At 45.1% G+C, this 12,571-nt stretch overlaps 1 protein-coding gene across 3 annotated transcripts in view; it reads right to left on the reverse strand.

The window, feature by feature from the left end:
- Positions 1-12,571, reverse strand: part of LOC135919594 (mucin-2-like) — a 117,940-nt gene that overhangs the window by 49,959 nt on the left and 55,410 nt on the right. For all 3 annotated transcript variants that reach the window (XM_065453510.1, XM_065453512.1, XM_065453511.1), the window contains exons 6-7: positions 10,051-12,187; positions 1,744-1,970 (exon numbers count right to left, since the gene is read on the reverse strand). In XM_065453510.1, coding sequence (XP_065309582.1) covers positions 1,744-1,970; positions 10,051-12,187 — 2,364 coding nt within the window. The remainder of the gene's footprint in view (positions 1-1,743; positions 1,971-10,050; positions 12,188-12,571) is intronic.

The following is a 12,571-nucleotide window of genomic DNA, read 5'->3' on the forward strand; positions in this document are numbered from 1 at the left end:
TGAAAAGGTGTTGAGTAGAAATTATGCATCGTGGGATTCGTTAATTTCCTGGACGACCTTTTTCAAATGCACACACACACACACACACACACGATGACATCTTTCGGAAAGTACGGTATTTACTCAATTATAGTGTGCCCTAGATTGCAACGTGCACCTGTTTTACTGACGAAAAACAAGGAACAAGACATCCTCGATAGTAATGCGAACTCGTTTGCCGTGACCTAAAGAAAGTCATTTACAGTACCATGCACCTCATTCTTTCATACAGAAATACAACTTTCTCTCATTTGGAAAAACAAAGATTTATTCCCAATGCATTAAAGTTGCAATAAATAAAGTCTCAGTTTCACCTGAAAGGATAAGCATCGACTGCGAATACAAATTAGTAGACAGCTATACGAAAAGTAAGGATAGTTGTTTTATAGGCCGTATAAACTTTTAAACATTCACTTACTAACTAAATTAACAAGCATGGTGTCACATGCGCACAAGCAAACATGAACACATATCGCACAATGACCACGGGAACTCTTTATCAGCGGTAGCAGGCGCAAGCAAATCATGGAGCGAACTGACCTTTGTGCGGCCTCTCGCTTCAATGCGAACTAAGTGACGAGAGCACAGCGCAGTGCGCCTATATGCGTAGATACTCCATCGCAGATGGCTTTCAAGATAGGCGCCGCATGGCCGCACTGTACGTAGCAGCCGCCATAGTAGAACACATCTCCTGTTTGTGCAAGTTTTGGGAACTCTGAACGTCGGTGAGGCGGCGCGATTTCTGTCCGTCTCCGCACACGTGATCACTTTCCTTTTAAATATGGCATCGTGATGAAGTCGGCATGTCTTTGTAGTCAGCACTTCCATGCTGATAGCGCAAACGCAGAAAACGGGAAGACAAACAGTGCAACACGTACTACAGCACATGGAGGAAGCTACAGCAGCTAGGCTCGAAGCGTACGAGGCAGCCATTTTGAAATGTTGATGGCAATACGGTAACGCAGATTTAGGGTCGTACTCAATTCTAGTGCGCACGCAATTCTTGGACCCAATTTATAGGAAAAAAGTATGCAACAGATTCGAGTAAATACCGTAAGTTGCAAGACTTGAAGCAAACCACAACTGCACCCCTGGTTGCTCTCCATTTTTAGTAGCATTAAAGGGGACCTGACACCAAATTTTCAAGCTCGAATTACACACTGCACATAATACCATACATGTCCCATAGTAAGCTGGCAAAATTTAAGTCCATTTGACATGATAGAAAATTTATATACATTTTTATGTCATAGTTGAACCACGCAGCACTCTAGGAAAACAACATGTGTTCTGCACAGTCAATCTCCACAGTTTACACGTGGTATTGTTTTCATATATGTGCCTTGGCAGTAAGTCCAAAACGTTTCTGTGGGTGTTAAAAAAATATAGTAAATTCTGGGATTCTACGTGCCAAAACCACAATCTCTCTGGTTGGTGCTGCTTTCATTAAGCAAGTGAAAGAATTGCAGGCTCGATGCAACGGCAATGCACTTGAAGTGCAGCTGGGTCCCAGAATGTATGGAGCAGGGGGAGTCGAGCACAGAGCACATGTGATTTGGAAATGTTTCAGAGCAGAGGACACAGTTTGGGAGCTGAAGTTTAAGTTGGGAGTTAAAAGTCCAACACAATGTAACTGTCATTTTAACAATTATTATTTTTATAGAGACGCTTCCTTTGCTACAGAAACTGGAGGCATCCACTTACTCAGAGGCAATATTGAACCTGCTCTCTGCACTTCCAGTGGTGTGTCGTCATCTGTACAAGATTTCTCCTCCCCTCTCAATGCTATGGAAACAGCTTCTTCCCGCAAAACTGAAAAGCCACTCCGGTTGACCCTGGCGTAGTCCAGTGCGAGTGTCTGGCACAAAGTCTGCAACTTTAGCTCGTGGGCAGCAACCATGTCGTCTGCCGTCATGCGCTGATTAAGAGACCTGCAACACCGGGAGGTGAGCGAGCATTTATTAAAGAAGCACCACATGGAAACATCAGGTGCGGCTAACATGACAGATATCCATGTGAGGAGCTTATATGAGCTCATAGTGCAAACACAACCATACACAAAAAATGAGGACAACAAAAGACAAGATATGGAAAAGTATCTTGTGTTTACTGGACATCTGTGCTCTGTGCTGGTATCCTGCGAAACATCTGCCATGATACTGAAACCAGTGCTTGCACACATTTAAATCTCTTACGGAGACCGAAGAAAAGTGACCCGGTCACAGAGTTGATTTAAACAAAGTACTCTAGTCATGTCAGTCATGCAATATAACAAACTGAAACTCTCATACCATTCACTACTTTCTTTTTTTTTAAGCTTTCTTGTGTTTCATACATTATATGCAGTATAACTGCGTACTTACTAGTGCTCACATGCATTTTGCCGTAGTTTTAAGGCAGGAGTGTTTCACACCTACACTCCATTGCATGCAGACCATGCAAAACTGTGGAAGCTAGCACAACTTTTTGAGGTATCTGCACTCGTAACAAGAAATAGCTGGGTGTTCTTTGCCAGCAATCAAGTGAACTGTTCCATACTTAAGCACAGTATAAAAAGAAAAAATTTTCAATCCATAAAAATGAACTGCATTATACAGCTGTTAATAAAAATTATCTAAAACAACATAATATCACTGCTTTCATTTTCGGGTTTTTCATTAGCAGCTCATTGTGACAGCCATGTCTTACGCCTCAGAAGCTAAGTAAAGAGACAGTTCACACAAATTGACACCAGAACAGAACCGCGAGTCATCGCTTCACATGTCACGGCCAGGCGCTGTCTTTATTTTCTTCTCATGCAGGTGCGCACTATCCAGATTCTAAGCACCACCCAAAGGAGAGCACTACAGGACCCCCCACCTAGACTGGAAGTTGAAACCGGACTGAGGGCCGCTTGTCGCAGGGGAGGAGCCAGCTGTTGAATGAAGGAGGTCGGTAAGCAAGCGAAGCAGCTCTGCACAGTGTGGTGGTATAAAGCGCGTGGAAAAATTCACAAGCCCGAGGAACTGGCGCAACTGGCACAGTGTTGTAGGCTGGGGATAACTCTGGATGGCCTTGTCATGGGACGGGAGAGGGCGTATACCCTCGGATGATACGTGATGGCCAGAAAACTCAAGCTCAGATATGCCGAAAATACACTTGGAGGCGTTCACAATCAGGCTGTACTGCTGTAGACATTAGAACAAAGCACGGAGATGGTGCTCATGATCTTGAGGTGTAGGGCTGGTGATAGGACGTCATTAAGGCACGCGAACACAGTGGGAAGGCCCCACGTGACCTCAGCAATGAATTGCTGAAAAGTTTCAGCCGAATTGCGGAGTCCAAAATATCTGCACATAGTTAAACAAACCCAAAGGCGTCGTGGCAAGTTTGATATGAATTTGATGGTACGTCTTCACCAGGTCTGCTTTGCTAAAATGGCGCAGCCGTCGAGGTGCGATGTAAAATCTTGGATTTGAGGCAGCAGATAGCTGTCGTGGACAGTCTTGGCATTGAACAGTCGATAGTCTTAACAGGGGTGCTAGTCACCGCGATCACGCTGGGGCACTAGATGCAGCAGAGAAGCCCATGCACTGGAGGATGGGCGTATAATGCCGAGCTGCAGCATGTGGTCGAACGATCCTGTTTGGTGATAGGTGGACAGTCCCCAAACAAGCAGCGTGGACGAGCAGCTGCTGGTGGACCAGCGTTGACAATGTGGTGTGTCACAGTATGTTTAGGCGCCAGCATGGGGTCGCACTCTCCCGTTTGGCGATAGGCGGACATTCCCCAAACAAGCAGTGTGGACGAGCAGCTGCTGGTGGACTATAGGTGACAACGTGATGTGTCATCGTATGTTTAGGCGCCTGAGTGAGGTTGCGTAGGTTTGCTAACTGTGAAAAATCCGCCAAGATTTTTTCTAACGCAGAGGAAAGTATCAGCGGTCAGATGCCCGCTGATGTCAGTCAAAGTTCATTGATGAAGTCTTGCACTGTGGATGAGTTCTTAAAAAGCAGAAGTGTAAACGCGGCATCCACGATACCTTTGAGGATATGTGCAACCTTTTCTATTCCCAGCATCATGTCATCGACTTTGCAACGAAGTGCAAGCACGTCCTGGATGTACGTCACATAGGACTCGGTGGAAGTCTGAGTTCGGCATGCAAGTTCTTTCTGCGCAGCACGACGGTTCCAATGGGCTTGCCAAACAGATCGATGAGCTTTTGCTTACATACCTCCCAGCTTGTAAGTTTCTGTTTGTGGTTCAGAAACCACACTTGTGCCACGCCCACCAGGTAAAATATGATGTTCCCTAGTATCTGAGTCGGGTCCCAGTTGTTGCTAGTGCTCACCTGTTCATACAGTTGAAGCCAATCTTCGAGGTCGGTGTTGTCAGAGCAAGAAAAGGTACTTGGGTCATGCGGTTATGTGAAGACGACAGGCGAATGGCGGCGAATGGTTGAGGCGCGCTTGGTGACCTGCTCGAAGCATTCTCGTCCCCGCCAAGTGCTGGCATTGTAGATGCCGGCGCGGCAACTACAATGCTGCACGGGCTCCATCTGCGCATGGGCTCCATCTTGTATGCCTGTCTTCTGCCCAATGTATATATTTTATATATTGTCAAGCGTCTTTTCTCCCCGTAGCAATATGTACTGTTTATTCATGAATAACAACAACAAAAAAAGGAATTAAACTTATAAGAATTAAACATTGGATGCACTGTTATAAACATAGTTCAAGGCTTAAAATATGCGCACACGAGAATATTTCACAAGTCTCAAATGTTCCTACTCTTACACTAATATTTACGTCCATAGCGTAATCGAACTGCGTAGGTGAGTGCACTCAAGAAAACAGTGTGGTTGTGTGTTGACCAAAAAGCAAAACATGTGACAAACTTCCGCTAATCATCATCTTATCGCCAACCAGAGCAGATTAGTTTTCGTGAGTCTCAAAAAAAAAAAGAAAACGCATTCACGGCAGCATCCTTTGCGTATACGCACACCTGTGAGCAATAAACGAGCGAGTCACAAGCGGTCGCCTTTTGAGCAATTAGTAACGAGAAAGCCATCAGTTTTGCAAGCGTAAGCCGAAACTGCCTGCGGAACAAAACTCAAACTAACCACCGCCCGCACACGCGCCAATGCGTGAGCGGTAGTATATAGACACACCAGAGCAAACGAGCTAGCTCTAAAAGAAACCATGCAACGAAAACTGAGCGAGGGAGGTGCAAGAAAAATTTACTCTATTCCCACATAGTGGCAGCACATGCCAGGAAAGAAAAAGTTAGGAAATTGGCGCGATTTATAAACGTAGACGGCACCGTAAATATATGGCATTGACCATTTTGGACTTCTTTGTGGCCCCGTATATTTACGTCACTGACCCTGAAAGGGCTAAGTAAGGTCCCTAATTTATTATGTCAGTGGTTGAGCACAGGTATTACACGATACTTTTAAAGTGGCACCGCCAACAGCTATGTTAAACACTGTGCAACCAGACATTGTCTGAGACTTCTTTTTGATCCGACAACTTCCTTGATCAAGCTCCGTACCATGCTGGAAAAAGGAACACTGAATGCACAAACGGCACTAACCCAACTGCACTACAGTGACAGGAACATCTTTTGGTGAGAAATTCACCAAAAGCGTAATGTCAGTGAGTGGAGAACCAAAGGCGTTAGCTACATCAACGGCTATGGCCGCGCCGTTGACTTTCAGGAGGACGATGATAATGGCAGTGTGCTTTAATCAGGCTTTGGTTACAGCTTCACTACTGAGGCCGCAGCATCAATATAAGGAGAGTTTTGTCCCAATGCTTCATTTGGCACATGCATGGTGCAATTTTCCGCTAAAATGCCATTTCGGAGCAGGATGGCACAAGGCACAGCTCTTGGCACAACTGTTCCATCACTGCTTTACCTTATTTTAACATTTCAATTTTTCCTATACTTTCCTTGGATTCATTTTCTCCTGACTGCTGAAAGCTTTTTGCTCCTCCCAGCGACTCCACACAAAAGACAAGAAAACACAGTTTACTCACAGCAAGGGCACAAGTATCCTGGCCATTAAAGGGGCCCTGAACCACTTTTCATGGAAGTGGAGAAAGGTATTTGGGGGGAAAGTAGGCTATTTCAGAAATATTTTGCCGCAAAAAGTACTTCAATGCATTCAGCAGAAGCGGACTTATTAGCAATCAAACACGGCCTCGACTCTGCTCCCGTTCCTTCTTCAGTGCCTTGCAATGCGAGGGCTACAGTGCAGCAGGACATGCCCACAATGCTCTGCCTTCGAAACGTCACCGTGGCGCACAGTCACAAATTTCCTTTTGGATGTTAACATCGATGCAACGACTTCTGCCTTTGGTGCCTACGACGTGCTGAACATAAGCCAAACGCGGTTGTCCTCAGCGAGCCGCAGTGCACTTAGCCAGTGAACTCGTGGCGGGGCACACCACGGCGGCCGCAGTATCTACACCATGTAGCCAATAACAGCTTGATGTGAGCTATCAGCCAATAGCAGCCGTCTAAGGGAATAACAAAATAGTGCGTCTAGAAGAGAGTGAGGACATGGCCTTCTGTTGAAAAATGAGCATTTGAGAGAAAGGTGACCTTGCGATTTGCTTACGAGCTCCACACACCGCGTACGACAGCAAAGCTTGGCTGAGATGTTCACAGCAGCATATGCTGCGCGCTATGTTATGTAACCAAGCGCAAGGGGAGGTTCAGGGCCCCTTTAAGGATGTGTCCTGGCCCTTAAAGGTTCATCTATTTGCGTGAATGTACTCTAAATCGGAGAAAACTGGCTTTTACTTAAATTATTATTACCATATTTATTGGTTTATGAGGTGGTCACTATGAGAAAGAGAGGGTGCAATTGTGGGACCCAAGAAAAAGAACATGCCCTTTAATATAAGGCAATATAATGTAGCTAACTTATTATTTAAACTTGGCATGGATTGCCCAAAGTGCTAAATAATTGAAAGCCCCCGAAATAATCATAATTTGGACAAATGGTGCAGGTTATAAGCACAAGGACCACAGTTCTCGTGCCGGCACAAGGTGCCAACCGACCTCGTATGATACGCACACATCCCTGCCACATAGTATGTATATGACACACACTGATGTAAGTTGTTCCGAACAAGAACACACAACCACTCCACACCTGCCTGGCCAAGGCCTTGAGCCACACCACACGTCAGCCGACTCAACAGCAGCAGCAATCCGTAAAAAAAAAAAAGAAAAGAAAAATAAACGAAAAGTCGAGAAGTGCAAAAAGACGATTTCACGGCAAAGCAGCGCATGCCAATTTGCCATAAAGCCACACCATAAGGCAAAATTTGCAGTGCCATGAAGCCACACCTCAAGGTAAAATTTGCATTTAATATTCACTCCACTTTTACTGTTAAATTTCTTTAACTCTTCAGCGTCGGTCTATGCGCAATAGTATTGAACTGCCTCACCTGCCAAAGTTCAGCAATTGCTACAATTTGCACTGCCATCTACAATCTGGATCGCTGGAAATGTGGTGCTGCTGCCGCCATACTGAAACGGCTACTGAATCTATCAGCCTCGCATATAAGGTGGATGGCGACTTTGAAGCAAAGGATTCTGGAAAAAAAAAACCTTGCCTTAGATTTGAATAAATAAAGTATTAAAGAGGCAATAGGAAAGATTTAATATGAAACATGAAAGTCTTGCACCTAACATGAAGGAATCAATACAGTACAGTAATTTTCTTTTCTTCAACAAGAGTAAGTGCTTCAATACTTCGGAACCAGTTTTAGCCATCTGTAAAGTACATACTCTCCCCTGATGGCAGTTGTAAACATTAACTGAGACAGTGACCTCCATGGCAGTGATTACTATGTCGCTAATTGCATTGTGATTCACTACTAGTCCCTTGAAAGGTTCAATGCCAAGTCAGACTTCTGAAGACAAGAAGTTTCATGGAGACAACCTAGAAGAGAGTACTGAAAAGAGCACAAGCCAAGTTTCGTTTCAAGCTGTTCATTAAGATGCAGCTGTTCATTGTCATGCTACTTGAGACAGCTGGTGTCACAACTTGTTTATTTTAAAATTTTTTAAAGCATCATGGGTATTGGAGGCAAGGACTTACTGAGTCGCTGCCTGTCGGAAGCGCCTAGCTTGCGTAGTATGAGGGATAACGCGGTGCGATCCTCATAGGTTTGGCTGTTGGCGCTCAATAAAACCACCACGTGGGAGCCCTCCTGGACATTTCTATAAGTACTCTCGAAATGGGTTAAGTTTTTCAGTGTCAAAAATAATACTCTTGGGCATGCAGAAAGCACAGAATGGTTTACAGATGCTGTCTCTTTACTGACTATGGACAGTGGACGCCCACGGCACACGGTTGCCACGATGGATAGAGTCCACCGAACTGGCCCTTTGCGTGAAAGGTAGGCAGTCACCGAGAGCAAACTATATGAAATATGATATGGCTGTCTGTATAACCAAATGAAGCATAACAGAATGAAGCCTCAATGCAGCGATCGTCCAGGTTCGCAGCGAATGACTGCACATCTGCAAGCATGTCCACACAAAATCTCTCGCTTTCTCTGCAGGCATGCTTTGACACTGTGCTGCGAGCTTTAGGCTGCAGCATATCAGCATTTGACAGCACACATATAACCATTGTTGCGAGGACGATATCGGAGCTGTTAAAAAGCAATTTTGTCACAACTAGGGACTTTGACGCCTACGACGACTTGTGATGTGCCATTGAGACAATTCAATCTTCCTTTTTTTCTTCTTCTAAATTCTTGGACATTTCAATATCATTATTTCTCAAGTTGTGTCGCACTGTATGTTTATCGGTCTTCACAGCGAGCAATTTCCCACTGCTTCTTTTTCTTAAGTGAGCATGAATTAAGCAACTGTTTGGTGCTAAAATGAACACGAGCATATGCTACGCCTTTTTTTTTTATGTGCTTCTTGCCCTTTCCTTTCCATTCCAGTGAACTTGCCAGTATGTAGCATCAACATGTTCATAGATCAAAGCTTCATCGCAGTCCCGACGACGTAGCAGATATCTTCCTCGCAGAAGTGCTTGTTGCACAGCCGAGTTGTAGCTGCTGGCTGCTTGCCGGTTCAAGCTTCGTGATCCAAGCTTCGTGGAGCTTCTTGTCCTGCGGGTGCATGTGAAGGCTGACACAGGGCTCCCTTGTGTACGTCCGGCACTGCGGCACCGAGCAGTAGCCTACCAAGCTGGACTCCTTCAAAGGCAGCCACTACCTATTATAGTGCTTTCAAGTGTTCTCAAGCAGACATCCAAAGTGGGAAAACTTCCTCACTTAATCAGAACCGCGGTGCAGGTGGGGCTTTAAACTTTTATTTTCAGTTCGCTTCGGCGTTCCTGAAGCAGCCGACGTGGCCACTGTGTCCACGTGATCCCTCATATTATGTCACACTGACAGCAGTGCTAGCTTTTCAAGTGGTGGAGCTCACCCCCAATATGGAACACAATTTTCTAATACTATTCTAATAAGCACAACTTCGTCAAATTTCCATAGAGTCCACAAAAATGTGGGGCCATCAACCAGTCACACATGTAGCTATTCGTCACAGTAAACAAAGTCATGTTTTTCAATTTCTGTTTCTCATATATACAGGAGCTCTAAAATGTAGAAGAATAGTGAAGTACTATGAGCTATACAATGGGGCCTACAACATACATTCAAGTTGAAATTTGTCCCTTCGTCAAATGTAAAAGAGCACTCAAAATGGTGCTACTGAGCCATCAACAAGCATAGCAAAGCGCTAATGCACATCATCTATAGCTTGAGACTGACCAAATTACTTCCGGGTACCCAACAAACAAAGCTATATAACATAATACGAAAGCTAATATCCAACTACTGACCAGTGAAAAATGCTAGCTATGCCTGAAGCTAACCTGGAGCACTTCCTTACCGACACTTCAGGCTCCGATAAAAATTTTCACCCTTATTTGATTATTGTTGACACATCACACAATAACTTGTGGAAGCCATTAAAAAGCTCACTACTCACTTTAGGTGTTCACTGCCAGAACTTGCAGATGACTCATCCAATGAGCTTCCACTACTTTCTAAACATCCATCCAGTTCAGCAGAAGAATTCGCTTGGTCATCATGATGTTCATCCACACCTTCATACTGTTCTTCATCCTCCTCAACATCACCCGAAGAGTTGAGAGTAAGTGCCAGGACATCACGTTCTGCATCAAACGACGAGCGGACGCTGCTAATAGAGGAACAGATAGAGTGTTTGTTGGAGCTTGGTGATGCTGGCACAAAACTAGCATCACCTCGGCCCCAGTCGCTAAGAAAAGTCTTGCCAAGCATTGGTACGGTACAAGCAGTCGCAGCACTGTCTTTGGTAAAAAATCCAGGCAACGAAGCAGACGACAGTTCAGCCCATTTGTCATCGAGGGCATCAGTAAACACGTCATCTACTACAGTTTCCTCTGCTGAATCATCCCCAGGCACATTAGGTATGTTGTGCAAAGTATTGTCAGCAGCACTGTCTTTCACAGATGCAGCAGGATCTTTGGCTACAGCTACCACGTCAAGTATAGAGGAAGTCCAAGGCACGACACGTCCAGTCACTTTGGACGAGTTGTCGAAAGGAACGTTGAAACTGCCGTCGGGTGTCTCATGGGTGGGAAGATAATTTGTCTTGGCAAAACTTTTTAGGGTGTCACTGAAGACACGAGAAATGAAGCATGCATCGACACTGTGACATTTACCCAGCAAGGTTGATGCTTGTTCAATTCTGTCAGGTGATGCAGGCACTCGTAAAGCTGTGGGCTTCACAATTGGAGGGGATCCTCTAGTGTTTTCAGTGTTTTCATCTGCATGTGCATGAATGTCCGGATCACTGCGACAAGAAGCAAGGTCGTGTTGCTCTCCAGCTGGCTCACATACAGAGTTCCTCTGAGGTTGGACATCACCACCTAATCGGTGACTACTTTCATCAGTAGTGTCATCTGTCGACCGTGAGATAACACTTGAACAGTTCACTTTACGATCAGCTTTGATGAAAGTTTTTGAAATAGTGAGGCCTTTTGTTTTGCGAGTTTGTTCTCCCACCCTTGCGGCATACATATTTCTCTCACTGCTGCGAGGGTTCAAATAGAATGAATCCTTAGTCGGGGAGTTGCATGGCTGAACAATCTTGGCATCGGTTCCATTCACCCTGTTGCGACCATCTTGATTCAGTCCTCTCAGCAGTAGCTGGGCCAGAGACGGACTCTCAACAACAAATGACCGTGATCGGCACAGTGAGGGCACCGACACTTTGGTTGAGAAGCATTCCTCTCTGATTGGCGATGAAAGGGGTGTTGTCACTGCCATTGTTGTTAGTGTTGCAGCTGAAGTCCCTTGTGTTGTCATTGGCATTTTTGGTGAAATTATCATTGGCGTCGTCATTGGTGTTGTGGCTGATGTTTGTGTTGCCACTGCAGTCATCACTGGTGTTTTATGTGGCATTGTCATTGGCATCGTTGTGGGAGCTGCAGCTGATGCTGATGTCACTTGTGTTGTCACTGTCATCACCGATTCTTTAGGCAGCATTGTCATTGGCGTCACTGTTGATGTCGCAGCTGATGCTGATGTCACTTGCGTTGTCGCTGTCATCACTGGTTCTTTACGCAGCGTCGTCAGTGGCATCGTTGTTGATGTCACAGCTGATGCTGATGTCACTTGTGTTGTCGCTGTCATCGCTGATTCTTTAGGCAGCATTGTTATTGGCATTGTTGTTGATGTCACAGCTGATGCTGATGTCATTTGTGTTGTCGCTGTCATCACTGGTTCTTTAGGAGGTATTGTCATTGGAATCGTTGTTGATGTTGCAGCTGATGCCAATTGTGCTGTCATTGGCATCATCATTGGTGTTTTAGGTGGCATTGTCATTGGCATCGTTATCGGTGTTGTTGCCGGTGCCACCTGTTTTGTTAGTGTCATCTCCGTTGTCACCTCCAGCAGTGTCATTGGCATTATCATTGGCATCGCTGTAGGTGCTGCCTCTAGGTACTGCTTCGGTGTAGTTGCTGTTGGCATTGCTGGTGTTGCCTCTGTCAATGTTACGGGCACCTCCATTTGTCCAACTTGGTTACCAGGCACTAAATCCTTTTCTGGGGACAGCCTGGTCTCATCCTTTTGATGACCTGCATAACAGAGCAGACAGCTTAATTCTTGAACAAATGCAGGGCTGTAAATCAGGTTCAGAAACTGAAAGAGCATTAAGCTGAATGGAAGCTTAGGTGCAAACAATACAGGAAACCCTTGAACACTGCTATTTTACAGTGCCCTCTGTGCCTCACTGATTAGTTAAAACTCCAGAGAAATGCTGAAGCCAGTGTAAAGCATGACTTAAAAGTGGACTAGTTGGTATTCTATAACTAGTAAACCTGAATATGCAAAGGAAGAACAGTGATGTCAGGACAAAGAATGCTGTGTAAAGCACATCATTAGGGAAATTGTGTTGTGGCAGCAAGTGCAAAAGCCAACACAAGAGTAACCAACATAAGATGCTCAGAGCCATTGGTTCT

The sequence above is a fragment of the Dermacentor albipictus genome, chromosome 8 (assembly GCF_038994185.2).
Source record: "Dermacentor albipictus isolate Rhodes 1998 colony chromosome 8, USDA_Dalb.pri_finalv2, whole genome shotgun sequence".
In the NCBI taxonomy this organism is placed as follows: domain Eukaryota; kingdom Metazoa; phylum Arthropoda; class Arachnida; order Ixodida; family Ixodidae; genus Dermacentor; species Dermacentor albipictus.